We start from the raw sequence: 22974 nt of genomic DNA, 5'->3' as shown, positions 1-22974 counted from the left end.
TGCAACTCTTAATAATCTGTCATACTGCAAAGCCTCGGTTAGATTACTCCAGAAATGTCCTGAATTGGGAAACCACAGGGAACAGATAGCGATCTCCTGTGTCTGCCATCACACAGAGGCACATGTAAATGTTGACACCCTAAGCCCAAAATCCTTAAACTTATTATCATATAAATTAAGAGCTCGGAATAAGAAAACATTTTTAAAAAATCAATTAATCTAGCATGGAAAAGAGTTTTGTAACAAGAGAAGACCCCGCAGATCTCGCCTACTGACTTAAAAATGATGAGATAATTTTAAAAAATTACCATAGAAGCAAAAAAATATATCTTTTCAAAATAAAAGTCAAAGTGTAATCCACAAGTGAGGCCTCCAAATCCTGGTCCCTGACAGGCTGACCGCTGCTTGTCACCATGCTACCCAAGCGCAGCTGGTAAAAGCCAAATCGACACTAGCCCTTCTGCCTCTTCAACAACGCAAGCCCTCATTGGAGATTCCTCTGAGCTGACGCGGCACGGCGGCGTTCAGCGGCGGGGGAGGCCTACCCGTCGAACAGGTGCCGGCGGGTGGAGTCGATGGCGCTATCGACGCTGCGGATGGCCTCTTCGAGGGACGTGGCCACAAACACGTCCCCGGTCCTGCTCACCTGAGGGACTTAAAGAGACGCTCTGGTTACCATCCGTCACGGTGCGGTCGTCAACCATATTTAAATAGCTTCTTTTTTTTTTAAAACAGAAATTGAATCTTTTTTTCCATCTTGAAAGAGTTTCTGTGTTAATGTTAACATGCACTGTGTTGATTAAAGATAAATTGCAGTTCATATCCTCCATTTCAGCACCTCACTCACCCTCACCCATTGCATAGGAGGCATACTCATATATTCATACCAACTGCCACAACTATTAACTTATGACATCATTACTATAGCAGACGTCTTCACTCTGGGTGACTCACATTCCTCATGGTGCCACTTTATATTCCTTAAGCAGTTGTAAGTACACTGCGCAAGAGTACAACAGCAGAACCCAAAAAAGGATGTGCAAGCTTCACAGCATTCACCAAAGCATTTACATGGCCACTAATCTCTCCTCATGTCTATATATCAGAAGGGGAAGTACTAAACTGCAGAGGTGCAGTAGCAAAATATTTCCTCTGACAAACCACGCTGTAAGCTCCGATATAAGGGACTGCCAAGACCGAACGAATTCTGTTGCAGTTTTGTTCGGAATTTTCCAGAAGCAGATATTTGTCTCTGCTGCACTGCTCCGATCCTACTGGGCGCAACGCTCGCTTCTGCAGACAAACTCCTCGCCGCTCGTACCGCTGCAATCTGACCCGGAGGCTCCCTGCCAGCGGCGCTCATTTGCGGCTGGTAACGGGCTGGAAACCGGCCACTAAGGGGCCAGTGCTGGCGGTGAATGGCCTGTCAAACACAGCCCCCCCCCCCCTCCCCGGCCTCCATGCTATGCTCACTTCAGGTCTCCACCAAGCCCGCCTCCACCAGGGACCGTGTCCAAGTTCCCCAGCTTGCCACTGAAAACAGGCGGCTCTGGACAATGGAAGTATATTAAAGAGCGAGGCCTGTCCAAAAATAACCCATTGTGACACGACGGGGTCCCCGTTTACCTCCCTCCCCCCACCCTTTCTCTGTGGAACGGGTAGAGCGTGCAACGCTGTAGGGCACGGTGCTGAGTGGCGCAGCTGCCTCTGCATGAGACCTGGAACGCTGCCCGGACTGGCGTGGGAAGTTGGGCGCCGTGCCAACCCGTGACAAACGCGGCTTTACCGAAATCGAAGGCTCTCATGACCTCTCACGCCACAGACACAGCGACTTGAATCTGGCTAAAGCTACAGCGCACAGTGCGACTGCAGGTAAACCCTCTGCGACCAGGTTTTAAAAGGTTCTGCGACCGTTCACAAGTATCTGTGTACAGCCTGAGGACAAAGTGAGCTACTGCTCCACAGCTGAATTACACACAGTTATGTGTTTGTGTTACATGTAATCTCAGAACCGGAAATGGAAGAAAGATAAATTTAAGCAATGAATGAAATTAGATTTGCAATAAAACTCCTTTCCAATTCAATTCCAATTTCCAATGGTTATAACAAAATATTTAAACAGACGTTTTTCTTTTAAAAAAACAACAACCACTTTTTCAATTATTCAGACAGTTGTCAAACTGTTATTTATAAACTGTTTTTAAAAGGGCTGACCAGCAGATGCTGGTAGAGCCCTCATTTAGGAGTCAAACCCATGATGCATTTCAAACCCATTTTGTGAACCTCTAAACCACCTATTCACGAGAACTGAAATTTTCAACCGTTTTGAGGCATACTGTACAGAATGTAAACTGATTCCAATGATTTCTCAATGATACTGCAACCTTGGATTTACAGTTTCAAACTGCTAGCCAGAATATTTAGTAGTTAAAAGCATTGTATAACATGGTGGGGATTGCATATCCCGGTCTGACTGGTCCTTGATTGTTGTTTTCTGAACTTTTCACCCTGGGAATATAAACAGCTGGGCCTGTGGCAACCAAACTATATCGAAGGGCCTTGAGCTCAGGAGGAAACATTTCCTTAGCCCTTTATTTTCTCATAGGAACACCCTAGCTGCCCGGTAAGTATAGTGATAAGAGAAGAGGAAAGGCATGACTCAAAGGGAAAGTCATAATAACAGTTCAATCACTTCTTGCACACAAACTGAAATGTAAGGACAAAAGGAGAGGATTATCAAGACGTTACTGAGCGTTCCTACTCAACAGGATGACAGAGCCCCTTGCTGTGTCCAAGGGTTCGAGTGGGGGCCCGGTGGCCGCTGCTTACCCTGGACGGTCAGGACCATGCTGGCCGAGGAGTAGCCGATGCTGTTGCGGGCGACGCACTCGTAGCGCCCGCCGTCCGCCAGCCCGGTGTCCCTCACCTCCAGGAAGCCCTCCGGGCTGATGTGGAACTTCCCGCTCTCAGTCACCTGAACACCATCCTGGGGCAGGGCCAAAGACGGAGGCGGAGCGGGGCGGGGAGGAGTCAAACAAGGAAGGATAAGAGAATGATGACGGCACAATCCAATCCAGCGCCCAATCAGAGCTCTGGATCTGCTTTCCACCCCCCCCCTCCCCCCTCCCCATTTTATTTTCCTTGACATGACCCATTTGAAGATTGTTCAAACTCACATCCCTGCCAAATTCACGTTGGCTTTCACTGAATATAAATTCCACTATATCCAGGATTCAGTCAAACTCAGTTTACTCTTAATTACGACTGAAAACTGAGAAATGTAAAAAAATAAAAGAAATGGTTTCCCAGTCTCCACTGATTTATTGCAGTCAGGTTATATTGACCCAAGTTAAACCGGGTAAAGCTAAAGCCAAACGAATCTGTGAGATCAACAACTTCCTGGAAAAAAAGACACGAAAGAAAATGAAAATGTTCCAAATTCAAACAGTTAACCCTCCCCCTCACACACGTGCGTGCACATCTCCCGCGGAAACCAGCTGCAGACAAGTCACTAGTCTGAGTAACGAGCACGGTCCCCATCTGGAGGGGGCGGGCAGGAGGTTGCCGCGGCGACTGAGTGACAGGTGTCTAACCTTATTCCACGTGATGACAGGCTCGGGTTCTCCCTGAGCGCTGCACGGAATCTGCGTGTCCGTGCCAGACTCCACCGTCATGTCCCTTGGAGCATTTGTGAAAACAGGCGTTACTGATGATTTAAAAACATGTGTTAATGATTACATTAAGGCTCGCAGTGAATCATTTTCAGTGACTTTTTTTTTTTTTTGTCTTTTTTGTCATCCAAATGCCTCAAGCTTGTTTCAGAAACAGATTTGCACGACCCGAGGTTCTGTTCTGCGATCTTAATATGTCGGCTCCGTTGAAACAGCTGACCAATAACAAGAAGAAACACAAACATTGAGTTTTTTCTTCATCTCAGGTAGCATTTAGCGAGTGAACTTTCCTTGCATTCACCGATTTGTACCAGAACTTCACAGCAGGATCTCAGGTGTTTGAGTAAATTCTTAAAAATTGCCCCAACCACACTGTTCCCCCCCCCAGCCCCTCTCCAAATCCCACTGCAACACCTCTGGCCGAAAGGCAAATGACATTCAACCCCCAGCCCCCGCCCCCCACCCCCCCACCGAGCCATTAAACCAGGTCTGGCTGCAGTGTACTCATTATTGCATGACAGATCAAAACAGATTTGAAATAACCCCAGCTGATATCAAAAACATTGTTACTCCTAAACCCTTTTGTCGTTATTGTAGCTGCAGATTTTCGTGGTCACTTTTTCACAAATGTTTCATGAAATCCGGTGAATGCATTAAATCAGGGGAAGGCAGCTGCGGTGGAGGTTTATGAGTCAAACAAAAATCGCCTGAGGATTTTCTGCTCTGAAGGCAGCTATTACTCAGCCTGTGTTTTAGCATTGTGCTAATGGTTAATGACCATTACTACATGGAAAACATCATGTCATCAGGGAATTACAGAGTGACAAGCTCTGACAAGAAAGTGGGACCTGTAATTTAACTGGAGAAATAAAGAGGGAGACCAGGACACCTTTCTGCAATTTGCGCTCTTTATACACACTAGCCATAATTTACAGCTTCCATGTGTGTAATGAAAAATTAGCTGAAGGGCTCAAGGTGGTTGTAGTGGCCCCCTGCTCACCATTTCAGTGTGCCCCTCCTTTTCAGGAAATGTTTAAGTGTCATAAAAATACATGAACAGAGAGTTGATTCAAATCCACACGTAGCAATGTAATACATGTAAAACAGAAGTCTAATTATGGGAAGATGGACTCCCATTACACAAGAATTTTGTTAAAACCCCCCAAAATGTTACTGAACCACACACTCACAAATATATAAAGAGCTAATACCCTTTATACGAGTCATCAGGCCTACCTTTATAATGGGCTATTATGTTCAATCATGATATTGGCAAAATAGGATTGGTGACGGTAAAAAAGTACATTGCCATTGTGCTGCTGTATATAATGAACAGCCAATGGTGTGCTTGGATAGTCAATGGCTAGAATTAAATGGGGGTATTATTGACTCAAAAATAAATAAATAAATAAATAAAACTGATCTACAAATAATGTAGCGGATCCATAAAAGACATTGTAACTGATCCATGGATAAATGTAGATGATCCACAAATAAATGCAGTCGATCCACTGCATTTATTTGTGAATAAGTTACATTTATTTATTTATTATTGAAACAATAATACCCCAAATAGAACTACAGCATGGTGTGAACAGGAAGTGGGATGGAGGAAACAGGAAACGGTACCTCTCTGCTGGATTGCGAGCTGAACAGCAGTCCTGACGGTGCCCACAGGGCTAACAGCCTGGCACTCATACTGGCCCTGGTCGTGGGGCGCCACGAGGGCAATGCGTAGGGTGCCTGTGGAGAGGACCACGTGGCGACGGTCCGCGGGAAGAGGACTCCCTGTAGCAGAGGAGAGATGGCCGTCAGTATGCCCACCGACCCGTTCTGCTCATTCTTGGTCAGTGAGACCACTACGGAGACGGTTACAGACATCCACACCACATTACCTTCACCCCAAAATTTCAAGATCCCTGCAACTCCACCTTTTGTAGTGTTCAGGAAACCAGGTGAAACAAAATACAACATGGGATTAAGATGCAGGAATTAACACTAACCTTGCTTTCTAATGTCAGATTAGAAAGCAAGGTATTCCTGTCCTGAATTCCTGAATGCCGGAAGTCATTCAATTCCAACAGAAAGAGGGCGATAAGATGTGATTCTGCCGGTGTCACTGGCAGTGGTGCGAATTGCGCACTATTAGTTCACGTAAAAAACAATTTAACTTCCACTGCATATCGCTGTGTACATCCAGTGCGGAAACCAATCCCATGAAAGGAGGAAGGTCTTCTAGAACCAGACCTGCCATTCAAAATGGTGGTGAAATTAATCCTCACAGTCCCAAAATTTACAAGATACAGAGACCTCAAAGAAAAAAAATGTGGCATATATGAAGATCAGTAACATTGTGGGCTTCCCTGATGAATCTGCTTTTTACCATGATGTTCTTTTCATACATTTCATAGCCATACAGAAGCCACCATCGTTCATAGTTTGTCTCAATTTCTTCAGCTACTGATTCTTCCATAACTATTTTACTTAACAAGTTGTGTTCCAGCTTGCATAGCTAGCTAGCTTGTGACTAACACCAGAAGGAAACACCCACCTTACAAACTTCACTGCTGTCATTTTCAATACCAGTGCTACGTACCTGCAACACTACGTGGCAAAACGCTTTCAGTGTGAATCCAGCATAAGTGGAGAAGCGCTCACAAACCAGGCAGGAAAATGCATCTCACACCATTACAGAAGTGTCAGAACCATTCACTTTTGGAACAAGCCCTTGGCCTGTAGGCTTCTTTAGGCGTGCTCCACACATGCATTTGTTGAGAACATAATGAATGATGATTCATATGACCATATCACATTTCTCCACTGCTCAGTAGTCCACTGCCTGCACTCTTTGCAACACATTTATATTTTACATTTCTTATCCAGAGTGACTCAGAGCTACATACATTCTATTCAGACAGCTGGACATTTACTGAAATAATTCCGGTTAAAGTACCATGCTCAACAACTGCAATGCCCAACCTTGGAATCAAACCTACAACTGGTATAATGAGTGGCTTGTGCACTACAACCTGATTACAGTAGGGCTGTCAAAAAATATTCTAAGTTCGAAAACTATTCGAAAATCTTTTTTTTTTTTTTAAGTTCGAACCTAAATTTGAACATTCGAATTATAGTTTTGGATCCATGAATATACAGGCTTTAATTTCATGCGGCGAATCATGTTCATGCACGCAAAGTTAATTTCCTGTGCTAACGTTACTTCCTCTGTCAACCAAAAAACATTCTTCCCTGGACCCAGAGCAAGTGGATCGTCTGGTTTTCCTTGCCAATAACCTCCGGTGATACTTTCAGCTCCATGGACACCTAACGTTACTGGTCAGCTAGCCTCGCGAGCCAGTCTCTTTTTTTCCACTTCGTTCAACAGGTCTGGTCAGCTAACAATAGGCTAAATAATGTACCCATGGCAGGCTATGTTTCCTTTCTGTTCTGAAAAATTTGATAAAATTGGATGATGAAAGAAGTTAAACAAACTAAACAGAGTAAGTCATTTATTTTGTTTTAGGCTACAGGTATTAGCCGTTTGAATAGTTTTTGTGTTAATAAATAAACAGGGATTTCCTATAAACAATCATTTCCCTATTATTGTGATTAATAAATGCCGAGTTGTGGCAAATTACATCCAAGAGAAAGTGCTTTATTCATTTGCGCGTTAGGCCATAGAAACTGCAGGGGGCTCATTTATAAAATGAACTTGCGGGCATACGCGAAGTGAAGACCTGACGTAGAGCCACAACCGTTTCCACGGTCAAATCAAGTCATGTTGAAATTTTATAAATCACTACTTTGACGTGATTTTCTACATACGCGCCACAAAGTTGATCTAAAATACGTTTTATAAATGAGGCCCCAGATGTAGTAACCTAGTATGAAGGTTCAACGATGTCCTCTATTCTACAGCCCGCTTGTGGAAAATAACGCGCAGGCCAGTTTAGAGGGAGCGTCACGTGCATATTGCGCCCGACAATAAGCGGCTCATTTTTGTGAATTATAGGCAAATGATATTCGAATATATTCGAACTCTAACTAATTACAAAAGCTAATATTCAAACTCAATTTCATGGCACTTTTGACAGCCTTAGTGTCCTGCTGTAGAGTAATCAACAGACCGTTCTTGATTAACGTGCCTGCTGAAGCCCTTGATTGAAATTTGCAGTCACCAGTCTCATTTAGTATGCTTGTAAGATCACCTGTTAAATTAGACTAATGCACAGACATCACAGGCAAGGAGTATGTGCTTCTGACCACATCTGTTGATGGCCTTTGTTGATGACATCTTTCCCTCCATAATGACATAATCTTTGATACTGTTTCTCATGAAACATCAGTAAGTTGAGCTGACTCCATAACTGAACCTCCTGCCAAAAGTGCCCCTCTGAGGTTTCGTCTTTTAGCCATGCTAGCCATAATTATAGGTCACCAGGCCTACCCAGCATTTTTGTACATGACCCAGAGTATGCTGGGATGTTAACTGTGTAACTAACAGAGGAACCATACCAAAAAAAAAAGTAACTACTAATAATATAATTATAAAACCATCACCAATAAAAATAACTATGGAACTAATGAACAATAACTAATACACTATTATTGCTGCATTAGTCAAGTGTATTGCAGCATTAGTCAGTAGTTCATGGTTGATTTTGAGGTACGTTTTGGATCATTATTCAGAATATGGTGCAAATGTAAAAAGGTTGCAAATGTACTCAATCAACCATACTATACATGTAGATTAGGTTTTGGATTCAATACAGACATAAATTTAATTACTTTATATAAATCTGGATGATCTCAGCATGCAGTGCATGTAGAAGACCTGATAACTTCTTTATCTGAATATGGCCCTAACCAGAATTCCGAATAATGATCCTTATTCTGGTTAGGGGCACATTCAGATATGCACATTACATGTGTCATGAAAGCAATAACCCAATCTTAGTAATGTATAGATGGGTATCTGCACATACCTTTTGTGTCCTTCATTCAATGCTAAGGGATGGTGTCCTAGTAATTCTTCTATGAGCATGAAGTGTTTAAAATTTGTCAGGTGTGAACCACTGGTAATATTTTGTTTCTACACCTTAAAGTTAGGAATGTTCATGTTAATGCATTAACTTGCGCCATTTATTTTTAACGATTAACATACATTTTCTTATTTGGGCTTAATCGAATGAGTTAATGTTGATAGCCCTACTTAAAATATATTACTTTCAGGGTCTTCCGCCTGCGTGTAATTTCTGTGGTTCGACAAGCCTCTTCAGCCTTACAAAAATCACAATTTTCAAGGTTTTCAGTTGTACACGTTTTACACAATGTTTAATTATTTTAAACATTGTGAGGGTTTTGCGTTTGCCACAACATTTTTACAGTAAACTAGTTGGCTGACATTAAGACCCAAGACAGCTTGCGAATCTGCACGTGTAGACTGACTGTTTAAACGTTTTTAAGGTGTTTACATGACTTTCATTTTGTGGATTATTAACAACACATACAATGCATCTTATTCAGATTCTGTATAGTTGAAATAAGGGCTTAAGTTGTTTCTGTTTTTTTGGAATAAGGAGTTTACATGGGCTGTAACAGGAATACTTGAGTTTTCAGAAATAGATTGGAATAATGATGTGCATGTCATCGTAGTCAATGTCTTCACTAACTCTGAGACATTAGCTTCTAGGATGTGTTGATATTTGTGGTTCTTTCTGTTACCTGGTTAAAGGCAGCAGCTGTGACTGAGTGATTGTGTAACACTTAAACAAAACAAAGTAACCTGGGTAAAGAAAAAGATTCACATTAACAACATGGTCATATTCCTGCGTTTTTGGACTAACTGACGGCAAAGCGTGAGCGTGGTGTCACCATTGACATTATCCACAGGACGTTTGAGATCAACAAATACTGTGTCACCATTATCGATGTCCCTGGTCACAAAGACTTTGAGTACATGATCAGTGGCACATCATGACTGTGCTGTGCTGATAGTGGCTGCTGGAATAGGTGAGTCTGCGACCGGCATTTCCAATAAAGGAAAGACCCATGAGCATGGACTCCTGGTAGTAAAAAACAAGATAGATTCCACACCCACCTCCATTTTCCTCCCTACAGCAAGAAGAATTTTAAAACCAACATCACACCTACATCACAAAGACTGGCTATAACCCAGCAACTGCTGCCTTTGTGCCCATCTCTAGTAAGTATGGAGATAACAAGCCGGAGGCCAGCAGCAATACGACCAGGTTCTAGGAATGGAAGTGCGATTGCAAGAAGGGAAGTCCCAGCCGCACCGCCTGGCTTGAGGCCCAGGAATCCATCCTGACCCTTGCCCCTTCCCAACAAGTCCCTGTGTCTGCCCCTGCAGGACGTCTACAAAATAGGCATTGGAGGTATTGGAACTGGACCATGTAGAGACAGTTTTATTGAAGCCAGGTATGGTAGTGACCTTTGTTCCTGCCAACATGACTAATGAGGTGAAGTCAGTGAAAATGCACCCTGGCTGAAGCGCTGCCCTATGGAAATGTTGGCTTCAACATGAAGAACATCTCTGTCAAGGAAATTTGCCGTGTCAACGTAGATGGAGATGGTAAGAGCAAACCTCAGAGAGAGCTGGGAGCTGTACCTCGCAGGTCATCATCCTGAACCATCCTGGACAGACCTGACAGCATTACAGCCCTATGTTGGATTGCTACACTGCCTGAAAGTTCCTTGAGCTCAAGGAGAAGATAGACTGTCGTTCTGGAAAGAAGCTGAAGTCTGGAGACGCTGCCACTGCCAACATGGTCCCTCAAAAGCCCATGTGTGTGGACAGTAGAGATGGAGAGAGATGCCCCTATTTGTATTTGTAAGTGTGAGCGGCGTAAACCGAAAGTGGATGGGGTTTAACACAGAAGCTGTATTAAATGCCAAAAATGTCAGATTTTTACAATTATAATCACTGGCACTGCTATTGTTGAGATATTAAAGCATTAGTCATGATTTTACAATGACATCGAAGAACGATAGCCTCGCTCTGGCCTATATAGTGTTAAAGGAAACTCTCTCTCGCTGTCCCTCCGCTGTTGTGTTTCTAATTGAGAAACTTGGTGCTGACTTCTGAGTGAATCGCATCAAAGAGATGGGAAAATAGATCCAAATCTGAATAATATTTGAAATATTCTGGTGGATACATTCGGGGAGAACGGATTATACGAGTGTTGCCGAATATGGTATTTGTATTCGGCACAATCCCTAGTGGAGAGCTTCTCTGAATACCTCCCTGTTGGTTGCTTTGCTGTCTGTGACATGGGACAGACCGTTACGGTTTGTGCCATCAAGGCTGAGGAAATGAAGGCTGCTACCACTGGCAACGTGACAGGCTGTGCAGAAGGAATTCCAGAAGTGCAAAGAAGATCGCAGGAAAGGTTTTCTTCTGACAATTCTTCAATGCAGATCATTTCTGTGTAAGCAACATTGCACATTGGACCGATGTACTACTACTCTGGTGTCAGCTAAACCCTTCAGCAGGTCCTTTGTAGTGATATATGAGTTTTGTTCTGAATACCACACCAGTTCTATCAGATTTTTCTCAGTCCTCCAGATCTTGCCTAGACTTCAACAGTTCCCCATAATTCTTATAGCCATCACTTGCTTTGTAAGAGTCAATTATCTTTATTTTCAAGTACTCAGTCAGCTGCTTGGAGGAGCCCATTGTTGGTGAGAGGTTAGAAGGGTCAGAGTACTTATAAAACTATGAAATTGTCCGCACCAAGCTTAATTTAAGGCTTAACAATCAATCAGTTTGAACACCCCAAAAAGATCAAGATTATAGATAAATGTATAGTCCCTAATTTCCGGCCACATTTTTTCACACTGTTAACTTCAGAAAATAAATAGTAACTGTGCATTAAAATGTACAGAAACTGCATGTTCCAGCCTACAGAGGTTTTGCTATCATTTGCATACCATTGTATATGAATGTTCCTATTTAACCATTCTGTTCATTTAATTTCACAGCAAAAAACAAAACAAAAGAAAAACATGCATGAACATAAAATTAATTGAAAGTATACAACACTGATTGTTTCTAAAATAACAGCCAAATAAAGCAGGGTATTTTAACACAACTGGCCCCAACTCCACACACTACTGGGACAAGTTTGGCACAGAAATGAAAGGTTCCTCACCCCCTCGAGTCCAGGCAATGACCGGCTGGGGATACCCGGTAGCTTCACAGGGAAAGTCCACTGTGTGACCCTCCAGAACCGACTGGTCCTGAGGAGTGACCGTGAACTGAGGAACCGCTGAGGAAGGGAAATGGCAGAGCTTAGTTTTTGTTGTTGTAATGTAGCAATGTCTTCTGTATAGACAAGTGCATAAATCACAGTATCAGAAGGAATGCTGGCTATGCAGTTACTGTCTCGTTAATGATTTTGTTTATCTATTTCGACATAATATTTTTTAAGCTTTATATATTTTTCTTCAGAAAATTTAACTAGACAGGATAGATTATAATCTAGTTAACAATGCCGAAGTTTGTTATGATAAAACAAACACCAACTTTTATGACAGTGTGCAAGTTTGTTCAGACAAGACAAACACGTATTGGCATAGCAGTACTGAGGTTTGTTAAAACAAGACAAACCCTAATCTATGTTATAACCCCACCTTGAACGATGATGTATGCGGTGGCGTGGATGGTGTCCACATTGTTGCTGGCGAAGCAGGTGTACTGGCCCCCATCAGCCTGGTGGACGTTTTGGATGTAGAGCCCCCCCGATGGAGTGATGTTGATGCGGGCGTCGGTGGGCAGAGGGGTCCGGTCGCCCTTGGTCCAGGAGACCCGGGGGTGGGGCTGACCTGTGGCGCTGCACTCCAAAGTGACACTCTCCCCAACCAGTACCTCTGTGTTCTGGGGCTGGATCACGAAACTGGGCCGTGCTGAGGAGGTACAAATGCCCCAATGAGAGAAAGGGAGGAATGGAGGGAGGAATGAATGAAGGGAGGGAGGGATGGAGGGAGGAAGTGTTGTGACACAGGGAGCTGCTTCTGTTTAAGCACTTAATTAATTTGAGATAAACCTCCACCTAAAAGCCTTTTTCAGGGTATATTACACTGTGGGACCAGTGACTGTTAAAGCTAGCCTTAAAAAGTAACTAACAACAATCAACAGCTGTGAAAAATCAGGAATGAATAAAGGAACATTCCATACTTTCACAGATCACGGGGGGACACTCATAAACATGTCACCTTGCGACAATTCATTTCAGACTAGAGAGCAAAAGCTCCAGACATACATACACCACCAACAGTAAATTAGAACTACATTTGCAATACAATGGAATGAAAAGTAAAGCCCTGATTTTCGTTAAGAACTGGAAACATTGTGGCTTTTAAATTTAAGATTCAGCAAGACGTGTTGTCCAGTTTGTTGGATGTGTTTTGTAGATGACAATGTTGACAGTTAAGCGGATTCCAGAATTTGCACGGTTAAGGACACTAGGAGTGTTGCCATACTTTTTCTGTACTATTGCCCTTATGGCACTCTGGATGAAAGCACATGCTAAATTAATGCAATATACTGCAATGGGAAGTGGGCCCAACAGTCTGAAATCCTATCTTCTTGGCTTTCTGGTTTCCGTTTGGTTTCTGAGCTGTGATTCCGATTGTGGTGCTTTGAGTCCTAACCCGAATTGAACCTTAATCGCTTGTTACCTGGGACACTTGCACAGAAGGGAATTCTTTGCACATTTTCAGGAAAATGGAAAGAAAATCACATAAGCATGGGAAGAGAGAACATCTGTTACATCTTACAAAAGAGGCTGGCTCACAGGCAATCTGGCATTTAGACATAAATCAAAGGTTAGAATTGACTGAGGAGCATGGCCAAGTCACTGTGAGATAAGCACAGAAGCAAAGAGATGTGCATTTTAATGAATTTGATATTCAAATATTATGTATATAGTGCAACCTAATAACAATACAACATTTTCTGGTAAGCACTGTCCAAAAATACTGCAAATATTCGCTTACCCTATCAAGAAGAAAAGTGAGAAATATCCATTGGCTGCAATAAGTGCAGCTATAGCCAACAGCTGCCACTTCAAGTAGAGTTCTAAATAGAGTTTATTTAACCTAAAATTAATGTTTTAAGCAGGAATAAAACAGATTGCGGCAATCACAATCTGGTTTCCCCCAAAAATCTGGAAGTACATTTAAAAACTGTGAAATACGTAGGAAATTAATTGTGGTATTAGGTCAACTGAGGACTTCCGGGGGCGTGGCTTTGGCTGCTGACCCTGTGCTTCACTGTCTGTGATACTATGGTGAAGCCAAAGCCACAAAAGTGGACAATAAAGTATATATATATATATATATATATATATATATATATATATATATAATTGTGGTGTTAGGTCAGTTAAAGAGAATTAAAAGAGCAGAATTTTCACCAGAATTTTTCAAGTGATTTTGTGAGCACTTGTCACGAACATATTGTTCTCCTCGCAATGTCTGCGTCGGCCCCCCTGCACCCCTCCGGGTAACCTCAGTTCCCCTGGTTGTTGGAGGAAGATTTAATAGCTATCAAGAATTTATGCATTCCACCTGCAGTATCACTGGAACGCTAGTACACGGAAACACAGCTGCTTGCTCTGTTTTCACAAGTTATATGTTTGGAGCTTGGAGAAGTCCCAGAACAGTGAACTGGAATGTATGGAAAACAACTAATTGAAAACACAAACTGTCATTTTACAGTTTACACATATCTAAAGTTATCACCTGTTTTCCCATGTTCTGCAGAAGGTGCATAGCTTATCACCTAATAATGTTTCTTCAAAGCCCAATGTGTCTGAAAAACCATGATGTCTGAATAAAAATTTTTTAAATTCTTTGTGCGCCACAGGATTAAACTCCTTGGACATAGCTCAGGAGGTAAGACCGATTGTTTGGCAGTCGGAGGGTTGCCGGTTCAAACCCCGCCCTGGGCATGTCGAAGTGTCCTTGAGCAAGACACCTAACCCCTAAGCCCTAACTGCTCTGGTGAATGAGAGGCATCAATTGTAAAGCACTTTGGATAAAAGCGCTATATAAATGCAGTCCATTTACCATTTACATACTACTGTAAATGTCCGCGTGAAATATGACGGAGCGATGTTGAACATGTTCGTTCACACTCACACGGCGCCCCAAAGTATCGCAGGGTGACCTCGCTGGTCTTCACCTCCCCGGCCACGTTCTTGGCCATGCACTGGTACACGCCCTGGTCCGTCTCGCGCGTGTCCTGGATCATCAGCGTTCCGTCTTCAAGTAAGTTCAGGCGAGAGTCATCGCGCATGTTCAGAGCATTGCTAGGGGTGGAGGGGGAGTCACATTAAGAACACACAGAAAACATTACACAAGGAAACTGGGCTTAACAGGAAGGGGGTGAGGTGGGCTGGAAGCACTGGAACTCAACATCATGAACTTCAGGCTTTAAGGGTAATCTTGCTGAATGCTTGGTATTGCACAACCAGCCAAACACTTTCCTCGTGCAATTCTCTCCACTTTCAAAAGTTTATTTTGGAAAAAAAAAGGGTAAAGGCTGATTTCAACTGTACAGACCTATTTTTAGCAGACTTATATGCAAGTGCTAAAATAAGTAAATAAATAAATTAATGAATGAATTAATGAATGAATGAAAAGCAAGGAAGCTAAATCAAAGCTTTACGTGTAAACCTGAGACACTTCAAATCCAATTAAAAACAAAATGGAAGCACTGCAGCAGATCTCAGATCTGGGCTGGAATGGGGCTGCTCCACTGAACCCCAAAACTCCCAGCCTAAGACGAGAGTCTTACTTGTTCCTCAGCCAGATGATCTGGGGTTTGGGGTTGCCCTCGGCCCTGCACGTGAAGTAAACGGTGTTCCCTGAGGTGACGTCCACGTCCTGGGGCTCGGAGGTGATCCTGGGGACCTCTGCGGTGCGGGACAGGAGAGGAGGGAGAGGGGTGTGCGGAGAGGGGGGGAGAAGATGTTTACCAGAGGGGAACAGCGGCGCGGGCGGCCGGTGGCCCGGCTCCAGCGGACGGCGGGGTTATGCGTTTTTGGTGCCAGGGCCGGCGCCAGGGCCAGCTGGAACCGCCCAGGCCCGGTGGAGCCGGGGGGGGGGCTGGCTGCCTGACAGGGAACAGAGGCGTCTCGGCTCCTCACCAAGTCACAGAAAATGCTTTTAAATAATTTTACTGCTGTTAAATTTGCTTTAGTTTGTCCTGAGGTTTGGCCAAATGATGTCATTCTGCATGTTCTGATGAAGTCAGATCTGTGCTGTTTTGATCAGAACAATTATGTCCCCCCGTAATCACCATTTAGAAACAAGTACAGGGTGCTGCTGTCTGAACAGCAAAACCAATGATTATTTACCACAGGTCATAATCCAGGGACAATGAAGTACATGGCATTCCATTCCTTAAAATGCAAGGAGGGTTTTCAAAAGACAAGATTTCCACAGAGAATTAGTCGACCGTTCTCCAAGGCAACTAATTCAGGTTCGTCTCGGTTGACGCAAGGGGTAAATGTTCCGGTCATTCGTTTGCATAAATCACAGGCTGGAAAAATAGCGAATCCTTTCAAATGCGTCGGTGCACGGGGGAGCTCGGGCGGCTAGCACTGTGGGATGATTTCTGCTAGCCCCTGCGCAGGACAGACGCCCCCCCGTGTGCCCCCTCCCACATATGGCGAGCACATTTGAGGACGCTTGAGTCATTTTAGGATTGTCCATAAACCTCCTCTCTCTCCCGCATTCTATGCTTGCACAGATCGCACAGGCCATAACTTTTGTTCCTTTGTGCCAACCTTGACCGCAAAGCTGAAAAGAATTCTAAACAGATCAGACAATGCAACTTTGAGCAACTCAACAAACAGCCCCACGACCTCCTTTACTCTCCTTCTCCACATTAAATCTCCACAGAAAATAATAATTGGGATGTCCTTGTTTGACACACACACACACACACGCACACACACACACGCACACAAACACGCACGCACACGCACACGCACACACACACGCGTGCGCACGCACACGCATACATGCACACACACACACACGTGCGTACACGTGGGGGCACACAGAAATTCAGCTTGCTGGTATTAAATGTAGCACCTTATCGAGCTTGTTTTGACAGCTGTGGACCAGTACGTACTTCTTTCATTTTACAGGGAGAGACTGTAAAGGTTACACAATGTTTAAATTAGACATTCCTTTAGTGTGCCTCCTAGGAGACGTTAGAAGACTCATTATTGAAACCACGCAAACAGCCCATCAAATTAGCAAAGAGGTTTGTGGTTTGTTTCAAGTAGTAACGACTGAATGCAGCGGTTTTCACTTTAAGCCTTTTGCTCAATAAAGTTTTTCCACTGATGCATAAGTTCATAGGGATAATTACAAGATGTAAACTTGAGGGAGTAACGTGAATCCATAATCACGTTCCATAAAGATCCCTGAAAAGTCAGTGGAGTTATACTTCTGCCAATAGGGTCGCCTTGAAATGCCTCCCTGAGGACTTAATCACGGTTTCTAGGTATCTGTAGCTGTTGAAGCAGAGACTACAGGCCAGGTCATAAAGCTGAAGAGCTCAGGGCCTCCTCTACAGGGCTCCACCTGGGAGGCAGCCCTTGATCTTGACTCCCTCCCCCCCTCTTCAACACGAAAGGCTACGGGGTCAGGCTCCTAGGTCCGGATCTTTACCGTAAGGCTCTCCACGTGCACTGCTTTGGCAAATACCGACCGGAACAAATGCCTGAGTGAAATGTAAACTATAATGGCTACATAATACCCAGAGCAAAGGGGGTGTCCACCAAGCGTGTAAATAATTATAAAGTCTCCAGTAGTGCGTCTGTAGGTGTGTGCGCATGCACGTGTGTGAGAGGGCTGCCCTACTTTCCTTATATGTTTGCATTTCATTTCTAAATAAGAGACTTCCACTGTACTGCACTATTTTCCGTTAGTTCATATTGGCAGGCTTTTGAGGAGACAGGTAATCTTTCCTGGAACCAGATATCCACTGGTCCAAATAGGTCTTTTTGATTCCCCAACAAAAATGTCCGTCGTGAAGCATATCGGCCTTTGCAAATGGCACCATGCGATGTAGAGCCCGGTTGATCGGTTGACTGAGTGAGTGCGAGAGAGCCCCTAGAGGGCAGCGCGCTCACCGCAGTTGAGCTCCTGGGCGGTCAGCGTGGCCACGGACCGGCCCTGCAGGCGGGCGGGGTACTCGCAGGTGGCGGCCGCCTGGGCGTTCCCGGACTCGGCGTACTGCTTCAGCAGGTCGGCCAGCCACAGCAGCTCGCAGTCGCAGTTCAGCGTGTTGGAGTCCAGGCGGCTGCGGGTGCAGATAGGGCGGACAGGGTGAGGGTGAGGGTGAGGGACGCCGCGCGCGGCCTGCGGCTCCCGCAGTTCTGACGCTACCGTGCGTTTATTGCCGCATGCCGTTATGAATTTGGGACTTCCGAATGGAGTCGCAAGTCGGGTGCAAAGCAAATTTCTGTAAACAACGAATAAATCCAAGTTAAAAGTTAAACTCCTGCTCTTCTGTTGGTCTGTATGGTCCGTTACACCTTCACAAAAAGACACTGCGAAGTACGCATTCTTTATGTTGGTAATATTAATGCAAATTTACTGTATTCAATTAGCGTATTTTCTGTAGAGAACATGCATGCTTGATGAGCTGATGTAATTCTGTGTGCCCCACAATACAAGATGCACGTATCCTGTCTGTAATAAATAAATAAAGAACAATGAGAGCAGGATGCTATGTAGAAATGGTTAACAAACAGGATACATGGATTACATTACAGGCATTTAGCAGACACTCTTATCCAGAGCGACTTACACAACTTTTATATAACATTTACATTGCATCCAGTTATACAGCTGGATATATACTGAAGCAATGTAGGTTAAGTACCCCTGCTCAAGGGTACAACGGCAGTGTCCTACGAATCTGTGACCTTTTGGTTACAAGACCAGTTCCTTACCCATTATACAACACTGATCTAACGGATGTTACGTTACATTACAGGAGGCAGATGGTCTTATCCAGAGCAGCAAACAGCAGTGGATTATGCCCCAAAACCACATGTATTAGTACTCAGCATGCTGGAGCTGATTTGGGCATGTAGGGGGTCCACAAGGCCATCCCATATTCTCTTTCACCCGATCTAGAGGACTACCCTCCTAGACCAGGACAACCCGGACCAAACCAAAGAGTGAAGCAATAGCAAAAGGATCTGCTGTATCCATTTAAAAGCATTCATTTATGTTACGTTATTACGTTATGCTACCATAACATTACTTTAGCAGACAACTTAGAAGGAAACAAAGGAAATACAAAGGTTTCATGAAGAGACCTTTGTATTTCCTTTGAGACATTTTGCCAATCTAGGCCTTTAATTGTACAGGTTTAAAACACAATCTATAATGTTAGAGAGAACATTTAGCAGGGGGACCAACCCATTCTTGCACCATTTCTCATTCAACTGAAAATATACTTAACTTAACGTGTAAACAAATTTCCCTCGCTCCGCAAACCAACAGATTAAGTATGATATGAGTATATATGAGTTACTCATAACACTGTGCGTCCCACTCTTTCTGCCTCTACAGGAGAACCACGCTGGCCTGGGATCAGAGGAAAGCTGGGAAGTCGCCTCTTGCCTCCGGCGGGATGCTACGGAGTTAGAATATTATAAAAAAGGGCCAAATATTGACTTTTCATTTACTGGTCGTATATACTAAATGGGAGCCTCGGCCTGAGGCCTGTGTGCGGGCCGCCTCAAGCGGCGTTTGCCATCCATTTTGCGTTTATGGTTGAAGAGTGTCAGGCATACTGATGTACATCTCCGCTAGTATTTAATATTCCCCACCGCGCGCTTTGGAATCCTCACTCTCTGGCCAGACCTCTTGGATAACAGCACAGCTGTCGTTGGTTTACACAAAACAGGGAGGAAGCCGGGGGGAGTGAGGGAGTGTGTGTGAGCGAGAGAGAGAGAGAGAGAGAGAGAGAGACCAAGACACCAAGTAATGCAGAACAAAATACATAAAAGTTATAAATTCTGTGGACCAGCCCAGGAATCTGAATTTTTAATATCTTCCGTTTTGGGATCGCAGGCCTGTCTCATTACTGAAACACCCTCCATAAAGACAGCAATAAACAAGCCTTCTCTACTTACAGGCGTTTCATAGACTGCAGATGGGAGAAGGTACCAAGCACAAGATGCGTTATTCTGTTGTTGTGCAAAAACCTGTGGGGGGAAAGGAAAATTTACTTCTGATAATATATTGGCCCATTTCACAACCCAAAACCACAGCACAGGAAAACATATAGTCTCATGCATTTCATAATGATTCTTACACTCATGACGAAAGCACACTGGGTTTCAATGGTTCCAAGGGCAAAACCTGACTCATTTTTTAGATATCTGTATGTAAACAAACTGATATATTTAGGCATGCACAAGTACAATAGGTTACTGACCTATGGAAACAAGTATGTGGCTATTTGCTGCTGAATACACAAACTGACATTCAATGTGGATATCGCTTACAGCGAAGAGAGAAAATCTCTTTTATGCCTGCTCACCAAGTTAATCCGATTTGACATGTGGGTATGTTTTTTTGGAAGACGTTTCTTGAATAGTTTTTTTTATTTAAATCTGGCATTAAGTAACACGATGAGTTCTCAGGCGTGACAGGCTGCATCCGTACGTCACGCGAGGCGTTCCCCTGGAATCTCCTGAATCTCAAAGAATGACGACGCCGTCTGGTTTGGGGTTTTGCGGTTCATGCGGCGAGTGCGGATGAACTCTGAGGGAAAAGGGAGTACGTGCCGGAATGCTAGGGAGGCAAGATTTCCGGAAATCGGAAAGCCGGAAACGAGCGGCGTCGGGGCCGCGCGCGCCTTTGGCTTTTGCTGCGGCGGTAGCCATGGAGACCATTCCCGGCACCTGTGGGAGCGGAATGCCTCCTCCGGGAACCTGCTGTACCTGGAAACCCGGCCTGGCCTGCTCGTAATTCTCCTTGGACACCGGGGCCGTGCACACCTGCGCAGGTGACTGCCCAAAGGGCAGGGGGGGCGTGAGGGGTTGAGGGGCGGCCCGTAAAAGACGCGAGATGGGAAATCGTTCGTGCTGCACGCTGGAAGGTGTGGCGCGAGACGGGAGGGGGCGAAGGTTGCAGCTGCGGCGTACGGAACCCGCCGCCATCGGTAACACGTCTTCGAAACCCCGCATTTCCCCCCAGCCCAATCTATTTTAACAGACTGTAACCACCACCGACAGAAACCTACTTTCAAATCAAAACAACTGGAAAGATCCGGAAACCCAGGAAACTGTTTCTCTTGGACAAACTGCAGATCGGCTGGACCGCAAACGACCGCTGATTTTTTTGCACTCTGCGTTTGAAAGACTCACTCCTCACGTTGTTACAGATTGTTTTCCCCAATGTAAAATAAGCTTCATTTGGATTCCGGTAAATGGTAACGGTGAGTAAAAGTAGTGACAGTTTTTTAATGTTCTGAGAGACCTCAGACAACCTGGAATAAGCAGCGTTCAGTGACCTGCTGAGGTACTCACAGTCTTTCCAGCCTCGGGAGGTGAGTGAAAGACTCTGGCTCTAAGCTCTCAATATTGTTGAAATGGAGGTACCTGCAAGAACAAGAAATATTGATATTTGCAAAAACACCATTGACACATTGACTATTTACCTCTGAAATCACTTGATCTCAGAACAGTTTTTCTCAACACAAACTGGCTGTAACATGAGGCAAGACAGCTAGGCTCCATGACCAAAGACTGAAAACACCAAAACATGTTCACAGTAGAATGTGTCATGTTGAGCGTTTGGCCATTTCCACATTTCATCGACAGAGTCAGATAAAATGTTCCAATTGCAGACTTAAGGGCAGTGGTATTGATAAAAATGCATTTGCACAGGACAGCGGTGCTGTCCTGCGGTCTGATCTTCTGTCCCCACATGGGAATGCCTTTTACAGACCGGCCCCATGGTGGGGGCAAAGCCAACTGCGGACCTGTGTGGAAGCAAATGTGATAAATACAATGAAGCTGTGGAAAGATGGGGAAAAATAGAAGACAGAGCGGTACAGGACAGAACAGAGAGTCAATAAAATGAACTAGCTTAAATATTTGTCGAGCTTAGCTACAGCAGCAGGTTCTTTTGCCTAAATATTTGTAAGCACAGCAGCAGCACCAGGAACGTCTGCGTCCTTTCTCTCTGCTGAAGGGAACAAACTTTTGGGCAGCTATCTGAATGGTTTGGCTGTTTTGTGTTCCACAGAAAGAGAAAAAACACTAATGTGCTGATGCAGGAACGCATCTTCTTATCTTTATTCTAAGTGCCTCTTCAGTCTGAAGGGGATCTGTAGCTAAAATCAGAACCCAATCTCTCTGGCGATTTCTACTCGACAAGACCTTTGCATAAGCTGCCAGACAGAGCCTTGGACGAGCGTAACTGAGACTAGGTGCATCTTATGTGAAAGAGAGAATGTGCCATTTTCTACAGTAACACAGAAATATGACATTCGTAACCATATAGTACCTACAAACTTATGAATCCCAAGTGTATCTTCTAGGTTCAGTTGGGCATAGAGAGGGAAGCTGAGGCTATACAAATACAGAATTGAAAAATAAATGTTTTTGTCTAATGTGTCAGAGGACGGCATACTTCTGAGAATTTACTCGGATGTTATGTCAATAATTTGCTTAAATCTTTCCTGGAACATGAGCATTTCTTGAACAATGGTTCATTGGAAGGACAAAAAAAAATTAAAAAAGGATATTGCCTACACCTTTTCCACAGGTAAATGACAGGCCAAAATAACATCAAGCTCATTATAATTCAATTAAAATGGGTGTGTGTGTGGGGGTGAACAATGTGGCACTAATTTTGCAGATAGTGAAGATCATAGCTAGTTTCCTTGGTGAAATTTCAATAATTAAATCTGTGGGAGGGGTGACGGCCTATATGTTAAAGAGCTGGTGTGTTAAGTATGCATACTGTATTTCTGCCTGACACACAATTTGGATATTTATGGCTGAACCTCAATAAAATCACACACGGCCATTATAGGAGGAAAAACTTGTACTCGGAACGTGTCACACTAATGAAGCGTTGTTTCTGTGAGGGTATCTAAATTCAAAACAGCTGGATAGCAGCAGCCTTCTTTTTTATGAATAGTCACTTGTTCAGGACGTAATGTGGGTTATTGATAAACTGAAGCCATTTTGCCAGGGTTAACCACCTTTTACTTACTGTGTTACTG

General features: G+C 44.0%; 1 protein-coding gene and 1 pseudogene across 2 annotated transcripts in view; one reads left to right on the top strand and one right to left on the bottom strand.

The window, feature by feature from the left end:
- LOC135254198 (peroxidasin) overlaps positions 1-22974 on the bottom strand; it is a 79777-nt gene that overhangs the window by 23123 nt on the left and 33680 nt on the right. For both annotated transcript variants that reach the window (XM_064334226.1, XM_064334237.1), the window contains 11 exons: positions 21269-21340; positions 19868-19939; positions 17849-18018; positions 15496-15613; positions 14838-15007; positions 12327-12599; positions 11846-11962; positions 5301-5459; positions 3594-3706; positions 2830-2986; positions 546-654 (listed from right to left, as the gene is read on the bottom strand). In XM_064334226.1, the coding sequence (XP_064190296.1) occupies positions 546-654; positions 2830-2986; positions 3594-3706; positions 5301-5459; positions 11846-11962; positions 12327-12599; positions 14838-15007; positions 15496-15613; positions 17849-18018; positions 19868-19939; positions 21269-21340 (1530 nt within the window). The remainder of the gene's footprint in view (positions 1-545; positions 655-2829; positions 2987-3593; positions 3707-5300; positions 5460-11845; positions 11963-12326; positions 12600-14837; positions 15008-15495; positions 15614-17848; positions 18019-19867; positions 19940-21268; positions 21341-22974) is intronic.
- Positions 9514-10507, top strand: LOC135254204 (elongation factor 1-alpha, oocyte form-like; annotated as a pseudogene).

This window comes from Anguilla rostrata, chromosome 1 (genome assembly GCF_018555375.3).
Source record: "Anguilla rostrata isolate EN2019 chromosome 1, ASM1855537v3, whole genome shotgun sequence".
Lineage (NCBI taxonomy): Eukaryota > Metazoa > Chordata > Actinopteri > Anguilliformes > Anguillidae > Anguilla > Anguilla rostrata.
The sequence above is the reverse complement of the archived record's forward strand: the minus strand, read 5'-3'. Positions and strand labels throughout refer to the sequence as shown.